Raw genomic sequence first — 24,481 nt, 5'->3', positions numbered from 1 at the left:
GATGATGGGAGTTATACACAGGAATAATGGGATTTATATACAGGGATGATGACCCCATCATTCCTGTATATAACCCCATCATACATGGAGTTATATAACCCCATCATCCCTGTATTTATATAACCCCCATCATCCATGTATTTATGTAACCCCTGTAATCACTGGATATACCATTGGGGCGGGCAACGCGCAGGGGTGCGGGCATTGAGGCATAACATGAAGTGAATAGGACGGGTATATGGCAGAAGCGGAATCTGAAAAGGAGGGGGCGTGGGCAAAGAAAGAGGATGAGGGGGTGTGTACGAGGAGAGAGGAGACGGGCAGGCAGTGTGGAATCTCCGAGAGAGAAGGGGGAGGGAGCGTGTACTAACAGAGACGACGTTCCATGTCTTTGCTTAGCCAGCACTTCCGGCTGAGAAGAGGCACAACGCGACTGTAATGGCGGAAGGAGGTGAAGGGAACAAGTGAGCCCTAATCTACCCACCGCCCTGTCCCTGCCTACTTGCAACGACCCGCCCTAGGCGACGGGGTACAACTTGGCGGCGGTCCCTACGCTGACTAAGTGCAAGGGGATACAAACAGGGAACAAGCAAGGGAAGGGGCAGTAGCCCACGGAATACCGTGAGGGAACGGAGTGGTGAACGAGCAGTCAGGATCAGGATGTAATGAAGTATACAAACGCAGAGCACGGAGCAGGAAGCAAGCCGGGGGCAGAGCGAAGCAGGATAAGCGGGAACTGAAGCAAGGCTGAAGCACGGCAGAAGCAGGCTGGAGCAAGGCAGCAGTGGGGCCAGGAAACCAAGAAGAATCACAAGCAATGAGGAAGAGAAAACGGCAGGTATAAATGGACAGGGGGCGGAGCTAACTCCGACTGACCAGGCCGCGATAGGCTCTCCCACTCCTGAGCCTGCCACCCTGATTGGTGGGAGCCGGTGTCAGTCTAAGAGGTCTGGCCTCAGGTGTCGATTGATTAATCCTGGGAGTATCCACAGACGTAGTGCCTGGCAGATCCTTTACAGTACTCCCCCTTTTATGAGGGGCCACCGGACCCTTACTAAGAGGACCTGGTTTAGTGGAGAAGAGAAGGTGGAACCTCCTGACCAATACCCCAGCGTGAACATCTCGAGCAGGTACCCAAGTCCTCTCCTCCGGCCCGTATCCTCTCCAATGGACCAGGTACTGGAGGGAGCCCTGGATCATCCTACTGTCCACGATCTTGGCCACCTCGAATTCCACCCCCTCAGGGGTGAGAATGGGAACAGGAGGTTTCCTCGAGGGGGACCAGGACGGGGAGCAGCGTTTAAGGAGGGAGGCATGAAAGACGTCGTGTATGCGAAAGGATGGGGGCAGCTCCAGACGGAAGGATACAGGGTTGAGGACTTCAATGACCTTATAAGGCCCAATAAATCGGGGAGCAAACTTCCTGGACAGGACCTTAAGGCGCAAGTTCCTAAACGACAACCACACCAGATCCCCGATGACAAACCGGGGGTTAGCAGAACGTCTTCTATCAGCCTGAATCTTTTGTACGCTCTGGGATGCTTCTAGGTTCTTCTGAACCTGGGCCCAGACTGTGCACAGTTCCCGATGAACGTCCTCTACCTCGGGATTATTGGAACAACCAGGAGAAACGGAGAACCGTGGATTAAACCCGAAATTACAGAAAAACGGGGAGACCCCTGACGAGTTACTGACCCGGTTATTCAGGGAAAATTCGGCGAGGGGAAGGAATGAGACCCAATCAAATTGACAGTCAGAGATGAAACACCTTAAATATTGTTCCAGGGATTGATTAGTCCTTTCCGTTTGGCCATTAGTTTCGGGATGGAAGGCGGAGGAGAAGGACAGATCAATCTCCACTTTTTACAAAAAGCTCTCCAAAATAAGGAAACAAATTGTACCCCTCTGTCAGAAACGATATTGACTGGGGCCCCATGGAGACGCAGAATGTGTTTAACAAACAAAGAAGCTAACGTCTTGGCGTTAGGTAGTTTCTTAAGGGGCACAATGTGGCACATCTTGCTGAAGCGGTCTACTACCACCCACACCACCGACTTGCCCTGAGATGGAGGCAAATCGGTGATAAAATCCATGGAGATATTGGTCCAAGGTCTCTGGGGAATGGGCAAAGAACGTAGTAAGCCCGCAGGTCGGGACCTAGGGGTCTTGGACCTAGCACAAACCTCACAAGCGGCGACGTAAGCCCTAACGTCCTTAGGCAACCCAGGCCACCAATAGTTTCTGGTAATGAGGTGTTTGGTACCCAAGATGCCAGGATGACCAGATAGTGCGGAGTCATGGTTTTCCCTGAGTACCCTTAGCCGGTATTGCAGTCCTGTCAGTCTCGTCGTAAATGAGTCCGAGGGCAGAGAAAAAACGATCAACGGAGGAAAGTTCAGGGGCGTCAGGAGCCAAGGAGAAGGCCCACTCTTGGGGCCCTTCCTGGAGTCGGGATATAATGATTCCCACCCGCTGGTTCTCGGAACCTGAGGAGTGAGGTTTTAGACAGAAGTAAAGTCTGCAACTCTCCCGGAAGGAGAGAAAAGTCTTACGGTCCCCTGAGAACCGGTCAGGTAACTTGAGGTCAGGTTCTAGAGGTGAGGTGAGGGGTACTACTATGGCAGCGTCAGACTGGTTGACCCTCTGAGCCAGGGCCTGGACCTGTAGGGAGAGGCCCTGCATCTGCTGGGTCAGGGTCTCAAGGGGGTCCATGATAGCGTCAGCGTAAGAGAAATGGTAGACTAGGTATGGGCTTGTGATTATGTAATGGCGGAAGGAGGTGAAGGGAACAAGTGAGCCCTAATCTACCCACCGCCCTGTCCCTGCCTACTTGCAACGACCCGCCCTAGGCGACGGGGTACAACTTGGCGGCGGTCCCTACGCTGACTAAGTGCAAGGGGAGACAAACATGGAACAAGCAATGGAAGGGGCAGTAGCCCACGGAACACCGTGAGGGAACGGAGTGATGAACGAGCAGTCAGGATCAGGATGTAATGAAGTATACAAACGCAGAGCACGGAGCAGGAAGCAAGCCGGGGGCAGAGCGAAGCAGGATAAGCGGGAACTGAAGCAAGGCTGAAGCACGGCAGAAGCAGGCTGGAGCAAGGCAGCAGTGGGGCCAGGAAACCAAGAAGAATCACAAGCAATGAGGAAGAGAAAATGGCAGGTATAAATGGACAGGGGGCGGAGCTAACTCCGACTGACCAGGCCGCGATAGGCTCTCCCACTCCTGAGCCTGCCACCCTGATTGGTGGGAGCCGGTGTCAGTCTAAGAGGTTTGGCCTCAGGTGTCGATTGATTAATCCTGGGAGTATCCACAGACGTAGTGCCTGGCAGATCCTTTACAGCGACATCAACTAAGTTTACAGGCAGTAGATTCAGAGGCGGAGCTCATGAAACATCCGCCCGGCCCACTGCCTGTAAACCTAGTTGATGGCGCGCCGTGCCTCTGCTCAGCCGGAAGTGTTGGCTAAGCAAAGACACAGAACGTCAGAGAAAGTAAAAATTTACTCTGTGTGCGGTCACGTGCCCGCACATTAGAAATAAGTAACGCTACAAGATATAAACATACATTATATTAGAGAATTAAGTGTACATGTCACATTAAGTTAAAATAGAAATAAAATGTATTCCTTCCTGACCCCTTTAAGTAAACAATGAAGTTCCCATTGAATGACAGCAGGCAAAGATCTTGAAAACTGTGAGGAGTTAATATAGACAGTATATTGTAAAATTGTATAACTATTAATTTTTCGAAAAACTTACATTCATTTGCAGAAACCGAAATACGTCTTTAACCCCTTGAAGTCCAAGCCATTTTTTGATTTTACTTTTTCATTCCCCGCCTTCTGTGAGCCATAACTTTTTTTATTTTAGAGCGCGATCACTGTTCCTGTCCATTGGTCCCGGGTTCCAGATGTAATACACAGCTTACACCCGCAGCATATGGAGTGGGCTCAGCGTGTGATCCCGCTCCATACTTCCCCCTGTACCATGACAAGCTGGTACGTCATGGTTCGTCAAGGGGTTAAGTTGCACACATACCCCTAAATGTTACTGAGATGTAATCACCACTGAACTAAAAGTTGTAACAGTGTAACATACCTTGTCTTTCCTTATTGGTGTACTGGTCATTTGAAATTGCACAGAAGTATTCTGTGAACTTTCCATTTCTTTAATACTTCGACTTAGGATTTCTTTCAATTCTGAATAGGTCTGTAAAAAAATATAACCTAGCTTCTTAATGCAATACATTCCTTGTAGTCTGTGACATACAAATGTATAGTTCAATGTGTTTTCTAGGCTGGGGACTTTTTTTTTTATACTGATGACCTATCCACAGGATAGACACCCTGACCGCTCACCGATCAGCCGTTCCGGCTGCCTCCGGGCGCCAGAAGCTATGCAGAGTTGGTGCCGGAAGCAGAAGGCTCCAGCCACTTCATAGCTTCCGTGCTGCAGCTCTGCTCCTAGTCAAGTGGATAGGTCATCAGTATAAAAAATAGCCCACAGCCCGGACAACCCTTGTAAACAAATGACCTTAAAAATGGGAAAGCAGTTTCTTAAATATTTTACTTCTATGCTAATATATAGTTGTGTGACTGCTGATAATAACTTGGCAATCGAAAAATAGACAGGGAGGCAGCACTTAAAAAAAAAAGACAGCTTTAATTACCCGTGCAACGTCCTTTCTCAAGCAATGCTTGAGAAAGGTACTGTTGTACTGAAATGTCGCACGGGTGATTAAAGCTGTCTATTTTTGGAAGTGCTGCCTCCATATCTATTTTTCGACTGGCCAGTATTGAGGACCGTGGACCTGGTCCTATTGAGGCGTGCACCCACTTGGGGTCCAGTGCTGTGCTATTTTTCTTGTTTGCTGATAATAACTTGTCACCTAGTGACCTTGTGTAGATCCAGATCACCAAATAAAAAATATCTACTTCCTACTTGGCATCACGTTTGAGGCCTCCTTCTAAGGTATACGTAGAGAGTATTTCCCCAGCGTATACCTTCATTGATGGCCTTCGACAAATGCCACTGTATAGGCGTATGTTGCCAAGAGATTATCGAAATAAAATATTTTATTTACCGTGTGATATGTTTTCTTTTTTGTGGGATGCCCTATAAGAAAGCGCAGCAGGCGACACTTTACTATACTGTTAAAAAACGGTATTCAGATGCATGCCGGCCTGGTGGATGCCAACAGAACGCGCTTTTGACATCCGTCAAGTAAATGGGGCCCTATAGATAAGTTTGCCATTTGTGCCGGAAGCTGTTCTGGCTTATACACCTAACATAGATAAGGAACGCGATGTGAACAGAGCATTGTGTTTTTTATATAGAGGCATTGATGGATTTGGATCTGCACAAGGCATCCATGGTGTGAAAATAAATTCTCAGAAATACAGCAATAATCTTATTACCTGTAATTTCAAGAATCGTATTCCAGTATAGATGTGAGATTTTTTATGTACATTAAAGGGCTATTTTAATTTCCTCTCCTTTAAAGGAAATCTGTCTCCAAAAAAGACCCTTTTAACCCGTTAAGGTGGCAGTCAATTTTGACATTAAGGACTCATCAATTTTGTTGATTTTTGCCTCAACACATTCCAACAGCCATAACTTTTTTTATTTGCCTTAGATATATAAGCTTGTTTTTTTTGCAGGACAAGTTATATTTTTTAATAGTACCATTTTAAAGACTATAGACACCTTTGCACTATTTTTTATTTATTGTTGATTGGCTTCCTAAATACAAAATTAAGCAAATTTCTACATAATCTTCATGAAAAATGTCCAACCATTTTACTGCTGTAGAATGCAACTCGGGGCAAACATCATCTGCTCTCCCCCTCCCTTCTCTCAGTATTAGGCCTCATTTACACGAACGTATTATACGCGCGTGCGACGCGCGTGCTTTGCACGCATGTCGTACGCACCTATATTAGTCAATGGGGCAGTTTAGACGATGCGTGAATTGCGCTCAGCGCGTGTGCGCAGAAAAAAACTCACGACATGTTCTATAATCGTGCGTTTTTCGCGCACTCACGCACCCATTGAAGTCAATGGGTGCGTGAAAACCACGCATGCCGGACGGAAGCACTTCCGTGCGAACTGCGTGATTCGCGCAAGAGCTGTCAAACTCCTGAATGTAAACAGAAAAGCACCACGTGCTTTTCTGTTTACAAACATCCAAACGGAGTGTCAAATTCGAGATGAGCGCACCGAACTTCACCGGGTTCGGCCAAACTCGTTTTGACCGAAACCGGTAAAAAATGTTCGGGTACGCGACGTCAGGAGACAGTCACTGTCCACGGTGCTGAAAGCGTTAAACTGGTTCAGCACCATGGACAGTGACTTCCGCTCCGAAAATCCATGAACCTGTAAAAAAAAAAAGACGTTCTGACTTACCGATAACTCCGGTCCGACCTCCCGGGATGACAGTTCAGTCAAAGTGACAGCTGCAGCCAATCACAGGCCAAGCACAGGCTGCAGCCAATCACAGGCTGCAGCGGTCTCATTGGCTGCGGCGTCATCCTGGGAGGTGGGGCCGGATGACAAGAGAGGGACGCGTCACCAAGGCAACGGCCGGGAGCCCGGACTGGGGGAAGCAGGAAGTTCTTGGTAAGTATGAAAGTCTTTTTTTATTCACAGGTTGGTGTATATTGTGTTCGGCATTCACTGTCGAGGGTGCTGAAAGAGTTACTGCCGATCAGTTAGCTCTTTCAGCACCTTGGACAGTGACGGGCGTCGACTGGCCTCATCTCTATGATGGCGGCTGCGCGAAAATCACGCAGCCGCGCATCATACACGGATGACACACGGAGCTGCCAAGTGCCTTTTGCGCGCGCAAAACGCAGCGTTTTTTTGCGCGCGCAAAACGCACACGCTCGTGTAAATGAGGCCTTAGGATATGTTCACACGGAGTATTTTGCAGGCAGAATTTCTGTCTCAAAATTCCGTTTGGAAGTTTGAGGCAGATTTTCCTCTCCCTGCACGCCGATTTTCGCTGTGTTTTTCGCAGCATTTTTCGCCCGCGGCCATTGGGCCCTGCGGGCATAAAACGCAGCGAAATGCGCTTTCTCTGCCTCCCATTGAAGTCAATGGGAGGTCAGAGGCGGAAACGCCCGAAGATAAGGCATGTCGCTTCCGCCTCCGCCCCCGCCTCCCATTGAAATCGACGGGAGGCCCTTTTTGACGAGCTTTTTGGCGCAGTTTCCGCGTCAAAAAACTCTGTGTGAACTTAGCCTTAGGGATCCCAGCAGGGAGGGGAGAGGAGAAGGTTGTATACACCAGGGAGGAAGGACAGAACCGACAACCTGTGTGGTAGAGATCACACAGGCTGTGTAGAGAGAAGAGAGAACCCAGGCAAAATCTGCAGGGGGAAGAGGGAGAGATGACACATACAGGCAGCATCAGTGTATGTGTCTGGACAGTTAAGAAAAGATTATACAGGGTCTACAGAAGGGGTAAGCAGTACAGGAATGAAACATGAGATACATGAGAGCTAGTGAAGGCAGCAGCATCCTGGATTCACACAGGCCTCGCATTCTGCATGTATTACAGGGAGTAACATACGCCTTCAGCCCATTAATGTACATGGGGTAGCAGGAAGGAGTTAATAGCTAATTACTTTTAGCCAAATCCATGTCTATTCTGTGTAACAGCTTCTCTCTTATCTCAAGTTGACAGAAAACAGGTGGAGACAAAACATTTTATACAGCACAAACATTTCCTGTGTGTCTATGATCTTTGTCATGGTGATCATGTGATTGAGACCTGAACTAATCAGGCCCCGAAGATGTACCCAGGATCAGAGGCTGTTAGCAACATCTCATTGTGTATGTTGGGGCTGCTGTGGGGGATCTAATACATACCTATACAAAGCCCATCAAATGTGGATGTAAATTTACAGTGGGCGGTCCTGAAGTGGCTAAACTTGTCAGCTCATGGATGTCATGTAACCATGTTGCAAACTGAATGCCAGGGGTCACATGATGTGTGTGTATATTGGGGAGGTCACATGACTGATGCCATGTTTAGTCATATTAGAGACATAGGCCTACTACAATGGTTTGTGAACAGAATTTTAAATACATATTAGAAAACCGTATGATTTTCCATTCTATAAATAAAAAGTAAAAACTGACCATGCCTTTAGGGTCAGTTCACACAGAGTTTTTTGACACGATTTATGACGCGGAAACCACGCCAAAAAACGGGCGAAAATGTCTCCTATTGATTTCAATGGGAGGCGGAGGCGTTTTTTTCCCGCGAGCAGAAAAAACAGCTCGCGGGAAAAAGAAGCGACATGCCCTATTTCGGGCGTTTACATCAATGAGAGGCAGAGAAAGCGTATTTCGTGGCGTTTTTGCCCATCGACGCTCAGTGGCCGCGGGCGAAAAATGTTGTGCAGGCAGAGCAAAATCTCAAAATTCCTCCTGCAAAAAACTGTGTGAACCCAGCCTTCATGTGAAAGTTAGCTTGGCTCATAGAAAGGTAATATTTACAACATTTGAAAGATACATGGAGACAACATGAACATGAGTCGTACCTCTAAAACAGATCGTGAACTGCTGCTAAGTTCTTCGTCTATGCCAAAAGACTTCCCTTGAAAAATAGACAAGCATTTACTTTTATCCATCTTTAGGATTCCATCATTGCTTAGAAAGTATAACACGACAAATAAATGTGGGAAGCACACAGAATGGCTGCACTGTGGTTCTCTAACCTCTTAAGTATGCCGCCTATTTTGGCCGTCAAGGACAAGGCGATTTTTTTTGTTATTTTTATCGTCACATTCAATAACTTTATTTACTTTTCATTCTACATAGCCGCATGAAGGCTTGTTTCTTTGCGGGACCAGTTGTAGTTTTTAACGCTACCATTTTGCATTACATATAATGTACTAGCTTTTATACCCGGCGTTGCTCAAGAGTAAAAGCTCACTATTTAAATACCCAATTATGTGTTGTAAGGCCCCATGCAAACGACCGTAGAATTCGGCCATAATTACGGACCCATTCACTTCTATTGCCCATGGACACCTTCCTGTATATTTACAGGAAGGTGTCCGTGCCGTAGAAAGGCTCCGCAAACGATAGGACATGTCCTGTTTTTGCGTTTTACAGACCGTGCTCCTATACTTTATATGGGAGCACGACCCGCATAATAATTAGAGAGTATTAAAAGTTAACTTACCTGCTTCTTCCTTCAGTCTGGCCTCCCGGGATGACGTTTCATCCCATGTGAGCGCTGCAGCCAATCACAGGCTGTAGCGGTCACATGGACAGCCGCGTCATCCAGGGAGGTCGGACTGGATGTCAAGTGGGACGCGTTACCAAGACAACGGTATGTATGAACTTCTTTTACTTTCAATCGCTGCGGAAACTCTGCCCGAAAGGGCTGCCCCTTCTCTCTTTCCAGCACTGATAGATTAGGGCTGCCGATTAGTGCAGAGAAAATGGGTCCGTAAGTACGGGTGGAATACTGGTGACACCGGACCCAATGTTATAGGAAGCACCATTAAATATCCTTAACACTATGATCACATGATCAAAATTTTTTTATTCCCTTTAGGAAATAAAAGTCCTAAGGCCTCATGCACACGACCTTAAAAACACCCGTTATTGCGGGTCGTAATTACGACCCGCAATAACGGGCCCATAGACTTCTGTTAGTCACGGGTACCTTCCCGTTTTCTCACGGGAAGGTGCCCGTGCCGTTAAAAAAATAGAACATGTTCTATTTTTTTATTTTACGGGCTATACTTTATAATGGCAGCACGGCTCGCAAAAGCGGCCGGCTGCCCGTGGCCGCCCGTGCTCGTAATTACAAGTCGTAATTACGAGCACGGTCGTGTGCATGAGGCCTAAGCCAGTGCTCCTAGACTAAACTACGAAGTGGTGGATGAGGGGCGGGGACTTCCGATTCATGCCCATTTGGCATCAATGTTTTATATTCGTTATATTATATGTTTTATATTCCAGTTATGTATCGTTATACACCAGTTGCAGGTATTTTATGTATATATTATATACCAGTTATTCTATATTTCACTTATGTTATATACGTCATCACCTTTTATATATTTTTTTCATTCTTAATAAAATTATTTTTTGCAGTCCTGTCACTGTATTTCTGGTCTCTACGGGTGGTGTGGCCACATGCTGGGAGTTTTAGTTTCACACGATACAGACGACGTGTCTATTTAATAGATGAGCAGCTCTGCACCTGAGGAGGTACTACAACCCTCACCATGCCATCAGTGAGAGGATACATAGAGGACTACTGCACTCTGGGTAACCACTACTCCCCCTAGTAATCCTTTCCTCCGGGATTCACCGTCCAGACCGCGTCCTGCAGTGATATGACATTCACCGGCAGTGGAGGGAGACGCGGAGCCCCCGCTGTACCTCAAGCTCCACACATAATGTGGCCCCAAATCTGAGGCGGCGGCCGCTCACCCGCTTCCTGTGAGGACGCGACAGCGCGGGAAACTGGGGACGTCACGTGACACATTTGCCGCGCACGAGAAGCAGCTGCAGGACGGAGCTGAGGCAGTTGCACACAATGATGGAGGGCAGAGCCTGGGAACAAAGGTGTTAGGTACAAATTCAATGCGTTTTTTTTTTTGTAGCTAAAAATCATGAGGATCTCATCTCTGACGGGATTATTCAGACGTAGCGGTCGTGGTGTTTTGCCACGATTTTGCCACATATGAATGGGACAGCTACAGTTCTGTACAACTGAGTAAGAGGTTCTGCGGCAGCTGTGTTTTATAACACACATCTCCCTGTGTGTTATACAGATGTCACTGACATCGCTGTGTGATCTGCATGCGGTATTACTGCGGTGCTTGATTATAAATGACCAGTGATAGGAATTAGTCCTTACTGCAGGTCCCAGAAGTCATCGAATGATGTATGTTGCAGCCAATTATGGGCTGCCACGTCATCAATAGGGGGAGGAGCCTGTCAGTGCAATCCGTTACCTGGGGAACGCATGTCCAATCAAAAATAACTATTCCCTGATTTTAAACCAATGAAAAATTGGGCTTCAAACAAACTTTCGAAAATATATATGAGTGTATAACTTTTATAAACTTTTTTTTTTTTTTTTAGACATGTTAACTTTATTCTGCAGGTCAGTAGAATTACAGTGATACCAAATGCATATATTGTTTTTCTTTAGGTTTTACTACTACACTTTGTTTAAAATAGGCCCCCTTTTTTTTTTTTTTTTTTATTAACGGAGCAGTATAAGTACTTGTTTTTAGCAGGACGACCTGTGGCTCTCACAGGTAACCTTTTGTAGGAGATATAACTTTTTATGGCTTTCATCGCCACCGAGACAAATAACGCGTTCATTTTATAGTAGGGTTGTTACAAAATTGGCCAGTTTTTTGTTTTTTTTTGTTCTTTTCCCATAAAAAACTTTTTTTTTGTAAAAAGGCAATTTTGTGTTTTTCAGTTAGATTTTTCTTTTTATAATTAAAAATACTTTTTTTTTTTCAATATTTATTGGTTCAACAAGGGGACTTGAATATGCGATCCTCTGATCCCTTACATAATACACTGTACTACTTATGTAGTGCAGTGCATTATGCCTGCCTGTCAGTATTCTACTGACAGGCATGCTATTAGGAGTAATAGGCTTTCAAAGATGGCATACCTGTGGGTCTTTGTTAGGCCCCTCCGTTGCCATGGGAATCCTTTGGCATCCCGCAATAGCATTGCAGGAGCAACGGTGGGCTGTGCGAAGGTAGCGATGTATCCCACTGTATAGGCATACAAAGGTATACGTTGCCCGAATTACCCGGGCAGAGCACTACTTGAAGCTCTGTGACTAGGGAAGCTCCTGACGTCACTGTTCATATATAGTATACTTTTTTTTAACATGGGAGCTTATGTGTGACAGATGCCACTGTATTGATAGATAGTTTGACCCTATATCAGAAATGGCAGTTTGGGTTTAGCGTGCTTAAAGAGAACCTTTCACCTGCCCATACATGTGCAGCTGAGTGCAGCATGTAATAAGCAGGGCTTCACAAACACTGTCTCAGTTTACATTTTTTTCCTATCTTCCTCCGTTATTTACATATCGGCACCCGATATGTACACAAGCCCCTGAACTGCCAATGGGGCGTTTCTATCTAGCTAAATGGCAATCAGCTACGGACAGTGTCAGGGTGGCTTGCGCTGTGTTCCCTCCCGCGAGAACACACACCGATCCCGTAGCTGAATCCTGTTTAGAAGGCACTTGCTGGACTTTCTTGGGCGCCCTGAAGCCTTCTTCACAGCAGTTGAACCTCTCTCCTTGAAGTTCTTGATGATTCGATAAATGGTTGATTTAGGGACAATCTTTCAAGCAGCAATGTCCTTGCCTGTAAAGCCCTTTTGATGCAAAGCAATGAAGACTGCACGTGTTTGCTTGGAGGTAACCATGGTCAACAGAAGAAGACAATGATTTCAAGCACCATCCCCATTTTAAAGCAACCAGTCTGCTCTTATAATTCACTCAGTATGACAAAGTGATATCAGCTACCTTGTCCTCGTTAACCCTTTCTCCTAACGAGAAGATCACTTAAATGATGTTAGCAGGTTATTTTGTGGCAGAGTTGAAATGCAGTAGGAATGGGGGTTTTGTGATTCAGTTAATTTTCATGGCAAGGAATGACTTCGCAATTAATTGCAATTTATCTGATCACGCTTAATAACAATCTAGAGTAACTGAAAATTACCACTTTAAAAATTTAAGCAGCAAACTTTGTGAAAAACAAAATTTGTGTCAGTCTCAAAACTTTTGGCCAGGACTGTAAGTTAAATAAAGCACGTAACACTTTCTATTTTCTTTTCAAAAAATACTTTTCTTATTGTATAAAAAGAGATTCAATTAACATCAGTAAAATGTGAATAATTTTACTTCACCCAAACTGCCGGAAGGTCCATATGCATTCCAAATTGATTTATTCCATGGATTATGGATCTCGTGCGGAGACTCCATTACGAGGGACTGCTACGCCAGTGCGACATTTTAAGGGTCCATCCCCTTTCCCAAGCTTGAGAAAGGGGATGGACCCTGGAAATGTCACACTGGCATAGCAGGACGCCAATCTCTCCGCACAAGATCCATTAATCCATCTGGAATGCATATGGACTTTCTGGCACTTTGGGTGAAGTTAAATGATTCACATTTTACTGATGTTGATTGAATTAATTTTGATACAATAAGAAAAGTATTTTTTGCAAAGACACTCTAAAGCGTCACATGCTTTATTTCATTGTATGGATGCCACTGTATGGCATCCATCACAGGTATACGTTAAGCGTATACCTCTGGGAGCTTTCCCGGGAAGAGCATAAGTTAACGCACGGCCTGAGGATTCCAGTCCTGGGGAGGGCTCTGATGTCTCTGACTATATGAGAACAGTGATGTTGGGCTTTCAAATACGGAGTCGCTGGCCACAGCATTGCAAGCACGGTCCTGGGGAAGCCATTGACGTCACCGTCCATATATAAACAGTGACGTTAGAGGAGTTTTAAGATGCTGAAAGGTTTTCCGCCCATATATGGACAGTGATGTCAGGAGCTTGTCAACTCCCGGAGTCCCTGGCCAGAGCGCTTCTAGTGCTCTGGCTGAAGACTTTGTGGTTGAAAGTTCGACTTTACTGTATATATGGACAGTGATGTCAGAGGCTTCCACATCACTGATGCTCTTCCCGTAGACTCCAGCCCTGGGAAAGTCCCATGAGATATACATTTAATGCCATACAGTGGCATCTGTCACCCATAGGTTTCCATGTTAAAAAACATAACTATGCTATTTCATCCTCTACAAAATGGTATATCGATGTATACCAGTCTTTTGGCCTCCTTCTGGCTAATGGAGCCCTATGGACACATTTAGCGTGTATGTCGGGAGCTTTTCCAATGTACATGCTAAACGTAGAGCTAAAATGTGAGGTGCACTAGGCCTTAGCCGTGACCCCTTCCCTTTTCAGGTAGGGGTAAAAGGTGTCTGTTGTGCAATTTGGAAGATAATTCTGCAAATCAAATCCCCCTCGTACCTTAACACTGCATTATTTTTCAGGTCAAAGTTTCAGTTTGTGAAAAAAAATAAACTTTACATAAAAGTTTACATCTGGCATAGCTCCCAACCGTCCAGCGGGACAGTCCCGGTTTTATCGGCTGTCCCACCATCCCGAGAGGTCTGCAAAATGTCCCGTTTAGTCACAGACTGCACCTCCCTGTGGCCAGCCACGCCCCCTCCCCACCGTAAGGTCAATGCAAACAGGGCTGCATCTACCATGAGGCGAGTTGAGCCTCAGGCGTCACCGTGCAGTGTCTCAGAGGGGGCAACATTACAGGGCTGATGGCTCAGGTTCTCTCCACTTAGCAGCTGCAGGATGTGCTGCTTCCTTAAGAACAGCACATCTCTCCTGTGCCACCTTAATAACCCATCCCTTGCGCTCCACTCTCCCGTCAGTCGCCATGGTAATACGATCCTGCTCAGTTTCGGGACGGAGAGGGAGGTGCGCAGGGTGTCTGCTCTGCAACTGAAGGGAAATCCTGACATGATGGACTCACCATCACTCTCTAGTGGTTTCCTCTGGAGTCTCCGTGCACAGCAAGAAAAGATCCATATAGGCAGTTGCCTGCACAAAAGGTAAATGTGTGTAATGTATGTATGTACTGTATGTGTATAGTGTATGTCTAGTTCGTAGTGTGTAATGTATGTATTGTACAGTGTGTAATGTATCTATTATAGTGTATTGTATAGTGTCATGTATGTATTGTGTAGTGTGTCATGTATGTATTGTGTAGTGTGTAAGGTATGTATTGTGTAGTGTGTAAGGTATGTATTGTAGTGTATGGTGCATGTGTAGTATGTAATGTATGTAGTGTATAGTGTATGTATTGTAGTGTATTGTATAGTGCATGTGTAATGTATGTAGTGTATGTATTGTAGTGTATAGTGCATGTGTAGTGTGTAATGTATGTAGTGTATAGTGCATGTGTAATGTATGTATTGTAGTGTATAGTGCATGTGTAGTGTGTAATGTAGTGTATAGTGCATGTATAGTGTATAATGTATGTATTGTATAGTTGTATGTATTGTAGTGTATAGTGCATGTGTAGTGTGTAATGTATGTAGTGTATAGTGTATGTATTGTAGTGTATAGTGCATGTGTAGTGTGTAATGTATGTAGTGTATAGTGCATGTGTAATGTATGTATTGTAGTGTATAGTGCATGTGTAGTGTGTAATGTAGTGTATAGTGCATGTATAGTGTATAATGTATGTATTGTATAGTGTGTCATGTATGTATTGTGTAGTGTGTAAGGTATGTATTTTATAGTGTGTAAGATATGTATTATAGTGTATGGTGCATGTGTAATGTATGTAGTGTATAGTGCATGTATAGTGTGTAATGCATGTATTGTATTGTGTATGTATTGTAGTGTATAGTGCATGTGTAGTGTGTAATGTATGTAGTGTATAGTGTATGTATTGTAGTGTATAGTGCATGTGTAATGTATGTATTGTAGTGTATAGTGCATGTGTAGTGTGTAATGTAGTGTATAGTGCATGTATAGTGTGTCATGTATGTATTGTATAGTGTGTCATGTATGTATTGTGTAGTGTGTAAGGTATGTATTGTATAGTGTGTTAGGTATGTATTGTAGAGTATGGTGCATGTGTAATGTATGTAGTGTATAGTGCATGTATAGTGTGTAATGTATGTATTGTATAGTGTATGTATTGTAGTGTATAGTGCATGTGTAGTGTGTAATGTATGTAGTGTATAGTGCATGTGTAATGTATGTATTGTAGTGTATAGTGCATGTGTAGTGTGTAATGTATGTAGTGTATAGTGCATGTGTAATGTATGTATTGTAGTGTATAGTGCATGTATTGTGTGTAATGTATTGTACACCGTGACTAGTTAGCTGCCTGCGCCCAGTGTGAGTACGTCGCTCGGTGCAACAGCGTTGTGTGCCCGGAGTGAGTGAGTGAGCGGGACGTGCGCTCAACAGGCAGAACGGCTCCAAGCCACCGGTCACTAAAAAACAGACAGTCTTCTGTGAGTAGAGAAAAGGTGTGACAATTGGAGTAACAAAAAAAAGCACAGAGTGCCCGGAGACACCAGCAGAATGAATGACATTTATTTTATGATTTAAGAAACGCTAGTTTTTTCAGGCACTGGCTTCTTAAATCTAAAAAGGCCCGAGTGGATCATGCCCCATATGGAGTTAAAGGGGGTTTCTCACAAACATGTATCCCTAATCCACAGGATAGGGGATACATGTGTGATCGCTGGGGGTCTGACCACTGGTACCTCCAGCGATGAGGAGAACGGGGAACCGAAAGTCCCTTGAAGTGCTCCATAAGAATGGAGTGCTAGTGTGCATGCTCGACCATTAATGGAACACTGGCTGAGCATGAGCACCAGCGCTCCATTCTTATGTAGCAATTCGGGGGACTTTTGTTCCCCAGTTTTCCTCATCGCTAGGGGCCCCAGTGGCTGGACCCCCACGGATCGCACATTTAACTCCTTATCCTGTGGATTAGGGCTACATGTGTTTGTGGGAAAACTCCTTAGTCGGTCTTGTGCCGCTGCAGTCAATCGCTGGCCTCAGCGGTGATGCTGCCATGAACGGCACGTGACCGCTGAGGCCAGCGATTCACTGCAGCTATGGGGGTATTATACTGTATAGGGGCATCTGTGTGGGCATTATACTATACGGGTGCAAATATGGGGGCATTATATTGTGTGGGCGCAGGTATGGGGCATTATACTGTATAGGAGGTACTATGGGGGAATTAGTGCGTCCTACACAGTATATCGGGGTATTATACTGTGTCGGGGCAGCAATGGGGACATTATACTGTGTGGAAGGCACTATGGGGTATTATACAGTGTGGAGGGTCAGCTATGGAAGCATTATACTGTGTAGGGGGTTCTGTGGAAGCATTATACTGTGTAGGGGGTTCTGTGGAAGCATTATACTGTGTAGGGGGTTCTGTGGAAGCATTAAACTGTGTAGGGGGTTATGTGGAAGCATTATACTGTGTAGGGGGTTCTGTGGAAGCATTGTACTGAGTAGGGGTTTTGTGGAAGCATTATACTGTGTAGGGGGTTCTGTGGAAGCATTATACAGTGTAGGGGGTTCTGTGGAAGCATTATACTGTGTAGGAGGTTCTGTGGAAGCATTATACTGTGTAGGGGGTTCTGTGGAAGCATTATACTGTGTAGGGGGGGTCTGTGGAAGCATTATACTGTGTAGGGGGTTCTGTGGAAGCATTATACTGTGTAGGGGGTTCTGTGGAAGCATTATACTGTGTAGGGGGTTCTGTGGAAGCATTATACTGTGTAGGGGGTTCTGTGGAAGCATTGTACTGTGTAGGGGGTTCTGTGGAAGTATTATACTGTGTAGGGGGGTCTGTGGAAGCATTATACTGTGTAGGGGGTTCTGTGTAAGTATTATACTGTGTAGGGGGTTCTGTGGAAGCATTATACTGTGTAGGGGGTTCTGTGGAAGCATTGTACTGTGTAGGGGGTTCTGTGGAAGCATTGTACTGTGTAGGGGGTTCTGTGGAAGCATTATACTGTGTAGGGGGTTCTGTGGAAGCATTGTACTGTGTAGGGGGTTCTGTGGAAGCATTATACTGTGTAGGGGGTTCTGTGGAAGCATTATACTGTGTAGGGGGTTCTGTGGAAGAATTGTACTGTGTAGGGGGTTCTGTGGAAGCATTGTACTGTGTAGGGGGTTCTGTGGAAGCATTATACTGTGTAGGGGGTTCTGTGGAAGCATTATACTGTGTAGGGGGTTCTGTGGAAGCATTGTACTGTGTAGGGGAGGTCTGTGGAAGCATTGTACTGTGTAGGGGGGGGGGTCTGTGGAAGCATTATACTGTGTAGGGGGTTATGTGGAAGCATTATACTGTGTAGGGGGTTCTGTGGAAGCATTGTACTGTGTAGGGGGTTCTGTGGAAGCATTATACTGTGTAGGGGGTTCTGTGGAAGCATTATACTGTGTAGGGGGTTCTGTGGAAGCATTATACTGTGTAGGGGGTTCTGTGGAAGCATTATACTGTGTAGGGGGTTCTGTGGAAGCATTATACTGTGTAGGGGGGGTCTGTGGAAGCATTATACTGTGTAGGGGGTTCTGTGGAAGCATTATACTGTGTAGGGGGTTCTGTGGAAGCATTGTACTGTGTAGGGGGTTCTGTGGAAGTATTATACTGTGTAGGGGGGTCTGTGGAAGCATTATACTGTGTAGGGGGTTCTGTGTAAGTATTATACTGTGTAGGGGGTTCTGTGGAAGCATTATACTGTGTAGGGGGTTCTGTGGAAGCATTGTACTGTGTAGGGGGTTCTGTGGAAGCACTATACTGTGTAGGGGGTTCTGTGGAAGCATTGTACTGTGTAGGGGGTTCTGTGGAAGTATTGTACTGTGTAGGGGGTTCTGTGGAAGCATTATACTGTGTAGGGGGTTCTGTGGAAGCATTTTACTGTGTAGGGGGTTCTGTGGAAGCATTATACTGTGTAGGGGGTTCTGTGGAAGCATTGTACTGTGTAGGGGGTTCTGTGGAAGCATTATACTGTGTAGGGGGTTCTTTGGAAGCATTGTACTGTGTAGGGGGTTCTGTGGAAGCATTATACTGTGTAGGGGGTTCTGTGGAAGCATTATACTGTGTAGGGGGTTCTGTGGAAGAATTGTACTGTGTAGGGGGTTCTGTGGAAGCATTGTACTGTGTAGGGGGTTCTGTGGAAGCATTGTACTGTGTAGGGGGTTCTGTGGAAGCATTGTACTGTGTAGGGGGGGTCTGTGGAAGCATTGTACTGTGTAGGGGGGGTCTGTGGAAGCATTGTACTGTGTAGGGGGTTCTGTGGAAGCATTATACTGTGTAGGGGGTTCTTTGGAAGCATTGTACTGTGTAGGGGGTTCTGTGGAAGCATTATACTGTGTAGGGGGTTCTGTGGAAGCATTATACTGTGTAGGGGGTTCTGTGGAAGCATTATACTGTGTAGGGGGTTCTGTGGAAGCATTATACTGTGTAGGGGGTTCTGTGGAAGCATTATACTGTGTAGGGGGGGTCTGTGGAAGCATTATACTGTGTAGGGGGTTCTGTGGAAGCATTATACTGTGTAGGGGGTTCTGTGGAAGCATTGTACTGTGTAGGGGGTTCTGTGGAAGTATTATACTGTGTAGGGGGGTCTGTGGAAGCATTATACTGTGTAGGGGGTTCTGTGTAAGTATTATACTGTGTAGGGGGTTCTGTGGAAGCATTATACTGTGTAGGGGGTTCTGTGGAAGCATTATACTGTGTAGGGGGTTCTGTGGAAGCATTATACTGTGTAGGGGGTTCTGTGGAAGCATTGTACTGTGTAGGGGGTTCTGTGGAAGCATTATACTGTGTAGGGGGTTCTGTGGAAGCATTATACTGTGTAGGGGGTTCTGTGGAAGCATTATACTGTGTAGGGGGTTCTGTGGAAGAATTGTACTGTGTAGGGGGTTCTGTGGAAGCATTGTACTGTGTAGGGGGTTCTGTGGAAGCATTATACTGTGTAGGGGGTTCTGTGGAAGCATTGTACTGTGTAGGGGGTCTGTGGAAGCATTATACTGTGTAGGGGGTTCTGTGGAAGCATTGTACTGTGTAGGGGGTTCTGTGGAAGCATTATACTGTGTAGGGGGTTCTGTGGAAGCATTGTACTGTGTAGGGGGTTCTGTGGAAGCATTATACTGTGTAGGGGGTTCTGTGGAAGCATTGTACTGTGTAGGGGGTTCTGTGGAAGCATTGTACTGTGTAGGGGGGGTCTGTGGAAGCATTGTACTGTGTAGGGGGGGTCTGTGGAAGCATTGTACTGTGTAGGGGGTTCTGTGGAAGCATTATACTGTGTAGGGGGTTCTTTGGAAGCATTGTACTGTGTAGGGGGTTCTGTGGAAGCATTATACTGTGTAGGGGGTTCTGTGGAAGCATTATACTGTGTAGGGGGTTCTGTGGAAGCATTATACTGTGTAGGGGGTTCTGTGGAAGCATTATACTGTGTAGGGGGTTCTGTGGAAGCATTATACTGTGTAGGGGGGGTCTGTGGAAGCATTATACTGTGTAGGGGGTTCTGTGGAAGCATTATACTGTGTAGGGGGTTCTGTGGAAGCATTGTACTGTGTAGGGGGTTCTGTGGAAGTATTATACTGTGTAGGGGGGTCTGTGGAAGCATTATACTGTGTAGGGGGTTCTGTGTAAGTATTATACTGTGTAGGGGGTTCTGTGGAAGCATTATACTGTGTAGGGGGTTCTGTGGAAGCATTATACTGTGTAGGGGGTTCTGTGGAAGCATTATACTGTGTAGGGGGTTCTGTGGAAGCATTGTACTGTGTAGGGGGTTCTGTGGAAGCATTATACTGTGTAGGGGGTTCTGTGAAAGCATTATACTGTGTAGGGGGTTCTGTGGAAGCATTATACTGTGTAGGGGGTTCTGTGGAAGAATTGTACTGTGTAGGGGGTTCTGTGGAAGCATTGTACTGTGTAGGGGGTTCTGTGGAAGCATTATACTGTGTAGGGGGTTCTGTGGAAGCATTGTACTGTGTAGGGGGTCTGTGGAAGCATTATACTGTGTAGGGGGTTCTGTGGAAGCATTGTACTGTGTAGGGGGTTCTGTGGAAGCATTATACTGTGTAGGGGGTTCTGTGGAAGCATTGTACTGTGTAGGGGGTTCTGTTGAAGCATTGTACTGTGTAGGGGGGGTCTGTGGAAGCATTGTACTGTGTAGGGGGGGGGGTCTGTGGAAGCATTATACTGTGTAGGGGGTTCTGTGGAAGCATTGTACTGTGTAGGGGGTTCTGTGGAAGCATTGTACTGTGTAGGGGGTTCTGTGGAAGCATTGTAATGTGTAGGGGGTTCTGTGGAAGCATTGTATTGTGTAGGGGGTTCTGTGGAAGCATTGTACTGTGTAGGGGGTTCTGTGGAAGCATTGTACTGTGTAGGGGGTTCTGTGGAAGCATTGTACTGTGTAGGGGGTTCTGTGGAAGCATTATACTGTGTATGGGGTTCTGTGGAAGTATTAGGCCCCATGCACACAAACGTGTTTTTGTGTCCGCAATTCCCCCGCAAATCCACGGGAGAATGGCGGACCCATTCATTTCTATGGGCCCATACACACTATCCGTGTTTTCACGGGTCTCCGCATGTCCGCAAATCCGTGCCGCAGAAACTCAGGACATGTCTTATTACGGCCCGCAAATTCGATGCGGACATGCCCATAGAAGTCAATGGGCCCGTGGAAAATGCGGGTACACCTCCGTGTGTCAACCGCAGTTTGCGGATTTGCGGAAGTGTTGCTAGGCGACGACCGGGAATGAGTTCTGTCGTCATCCTATTTTACCTAGGCTTTTTTTTTTTTATCCGCATTTTGTGGATTACATACGGATGAACTGCGGATTACATACGGATGAACTGCGGAGGACATTTCACGGAACACGGTCCTGGAATTTGCGGACCAGAAAAACACTACGGTCGTGTGCATGAGGCCTTATACTGTGTAGGGGGTTCTGTGGAAGCATTGTACTGTGTAGGGGGTGTCTGTGGAAGCATTATACTGTGTAGGGGGTTCTGTGTAAGTATTATACTGTGTAGGGGGTTCTGTGGAAGCATTGTACTGTGTAGGGGGTTCTGTGGAAGCATTGTACTGTGTAGGGGTTTCTGTGGAAGCATTATACTGTGTAGGGGGTTCTGTGGAAGCATTGTACTGTGTAGGGGCTTCTGTGGAAGCATTATACTGTGTAGGGGGTTCTGTGGAAGCATTGTACTGTGTAGGGGGTTCTGTGGAAGCATTATACTGTGTAGGGGGTTCTGTGGAAGCATTGTACTGTGTAGGGGGTTCTGTGGAAGCATTGTACTGTGTAGGGGGTTCTGTGGAAGCATTGTACTGTGTAGGGGGTTCTGTGGAAGCATTGTACTGTGTAGGGGGTTCTGTGGAAGCATTATACTGTGTAGGGGGGTCTGTGGAAGCATTATACTGTGTAGGGGGTTCTGTGGAAGCATTGTACTGTGTAGGGGGTTCTGTGGAAGCATTATACTGTGTAGGGGGTTCTGTGGAAGCATTATACTGTGTAGGGGGTTCTGTGGAAGCATTATACTGTGTAGGGGGTTCTGTGGAAGCATTGTACTGTGTAGGGGGGTCTGTGGAAGCATTATACTGTGTAGGGGGTTCTGTGGAAGTATTATACTGTGTAGGGGGTTCTGTGGAAGCATTATACTGTGTAGGGGGTTCTGTGGAAGCATTATACTGTGTAGGAGGTTCTGTGGAAGCATTATACTGTGTAGGGGGTTCTGTGGAAGCATTGTACTGTGTAGGGGGTTCTGTGGAAGCATTATACTGTGTAGGGGGTTCTGTGGAAGCATTATACTGTGTAGGGGGGGGGGTCTGTGGAAGCATTGTACTTTGTAGGGGGGTCTGTGGAAGCATTGTACTGTGTAGGGGGGTCTGGGTAAACATTGTACTGTGTAGGGGGGTCTGTGGAAGCATTACACTGTGTAGGGGGTTCTGTGGAAGCATTGTACTGTATAGGGGGTTCTGTGGAAGCATTATAATGAGTAGGGGGTTCTGTGGAAGCATTATACTGTGTAGGGGGTTCTGTGGAAGCATTATACTGTGTAGGGGGTTCTGTGGAAGCATTGTACTGTGTAGGGGGTTCTGTGGAAGCATTATACTGTGTAGGGGGTTCTGTGGAAGCATTGTACTGTGTAGGGGGTTCTGTGGAAGCATTGTACTGTGTAGGGGGTTCTGTGGAAGAATTGTACTGTGTAGGGGGTTCTGTGGAAGCATTATACTGTGTAGGGGGTTCTGTGGAAGCATTATACTGTGTAGGGGGTTCTGTGGAAGAATTGTACTGTGTAGGGGGTCTGTGGAAGCATTATACTGTGTAGGGGGTTCTGTGGAAGCATTGTACTGTGTAGGGGGTTCTGTGGAAGAATTGTACTGTGTAGGGGGTTCTGTGGAAGCATTGTACTGTGTAGGGGGTTCTGTGGAAGCATTATACTGTGTAGGGGGTTCTGTGGAAGCATTGTACTGTGTAGGGGGTTCTGTGGAAGCATTATACTGTGTAGGGGGTTCTGTGGAAGCACTGTACTGTGTAGGGGGGTCTGTGGAAGCATTATACTGTGTAGGGGGTTCTGTGGAAGTATTATACTGTGTAGGGGGTTCTGTGGAAGCATTATACTGTGTAGGGGGTTCTGTGGAAGCATTGTACTGTGTAGGGGGTTCTGTGGAAGCATTATACTGTGTAGGGGGTTCTGTGGAAGCATTATACTGTGTAGGGGGGGGGGGTCTGTGGAAGCATTGTACTTTGTAGGGGGGTCTGTGGAAGCATTGTACTGTGTAGGGGGTCTGGGGAAACATTGTACTGTGTAGGGGGGTCTGTGGAAGCATTATACTGTGTAGGGGGTTCTGTGGAAGCATTGTACTGTATAGGGGGTTCTGTGGAAGCATTATAATGAGTAGGGGGTTCTGTGGAAGCATTATACTGTGTAGGGGGTTCTGTGGAAGCATTGTACTGTGTAGGGGGTTCTGTGGACGCATTATACTGTGTAGGGGGTTCTGTGGAAGCATTGTACTGTGTAGGGGGTTCTGTGGAAGAATTGTACTGTGTAGGGGGTTCTGTGGAAGCATTATACTGTGTAGGGGGTTCTGTGGAAGCATTATACTGTGTAGGGGGTTCTGTGGAAGCATTGTACTGTGTAGGGGGTTCTGTGGAAGAATTGTACTGTGTAGGGGGTCTGTGGAAGCATTATACTGTGTAGGGGGTTCTGTGGAAGCATTGTACTGTGTAGGGGGTTCTGTGGAAGAATTGTACTGTGTAGGGGGTTCTGTGGAAGCATTGTACTGTGTAGGGGGTTCTGTGGAAGCATTATACTGTGTAGGGGGTTCTGTGGAAGCATTGTACTGTGTAGGGGGTTCTGTGGAAGAATTGTACTGTGTAGGGGGTTCTGTGGAAGTATTATACTGTGTAGGGGGTTCTGTGGAAGCATTATACTGTGTAGGGGGTTCTGTGTAAGCATTGTACTGTGTAGGGGGTTCTGTGGAAGAATTGTACTGTGTAGGGGGTTCTGTGGAAGCATTATACTGTGTAGGGGGTTCTGTGGAAGCATTGTACTGTGTAGGGGGGTCTGTGGAAGCATTATACTGTGTAGGGGGTTCTGTGGAAGTATTATACTGTGTAGGGGGTTCTGTGGAAGCATTATACTGTGTAGGGGGTTCTGTGGAAGCATTGTACTGTGTAGGGGGTTCTGTGGAAGCATTATACTGTGTAGGGGGTTCTGTGGAAGCATTATACTGTGTAAGGGGGGGGGGTCTGTGGAAGCATTGTACTTTGTAGGGGGGTCTGTGGAAGCATTGTACTGTGTAGGGGGTCTGGGGAAACATTGTACTGTGTAGGGGGGTCTGTGGAAGCATTATACTGTGTAGGGGGTTC

General features: G+C 46.2%; 1 protein-coding gene across 2 annotated transcripts in view; it reads right to left on the bottom strand.

Annotated features, from left to right (window-relative positions):
* CCDC110 (coiled-coil domain containing 110) overlaps positions 1-24,481 on the bottom strand; it is a 59,358-nt gene that overhangs the window by 32,712 nt on the left and 2,165 nt on the right. Inside the window, exons 2-3 of one of the 2 annotated variants that reach the window (XM_075860173.1) lie at positions 8,555-8,610; positions 4,105-4,215 (exon numbers count right to left, since the gene is read on the bottom strand). In XM_075860173.1, coding sequence (XP_075716288.1) covers positions 4,105-4,215; positions 8,555-8,610 — 167 coding nt within the window. The remainder of the gene's footprint in view (positions 1-4,104; positions 4,216-8,554; positions 8,611-24,481) is intronic. The other variant, XM_075860174.1, reaches the window with a different exon arrangement.

This window comes from Rhinoderma darwinii, chromosome 1, assembly GCF_050947455.1.
Source record: "Rhinoderma darwinii isolate aRhiDar2 chromosome 1, aRhiDar2.hap1, whole genome shotgun sequence".
Classification (NCBI taxonomy): Eukaryota; Metazoa; Chordata; class Amphibia; order Anura; family Rhinodermatidae; genus Rhinoderma; species Rhinoderma darwinii.
The sequence above is the reverse complement of the archived record's forward strand: the minus strand, read 5'-3'. Positions and strand labels throughout refer to the sequence as shown.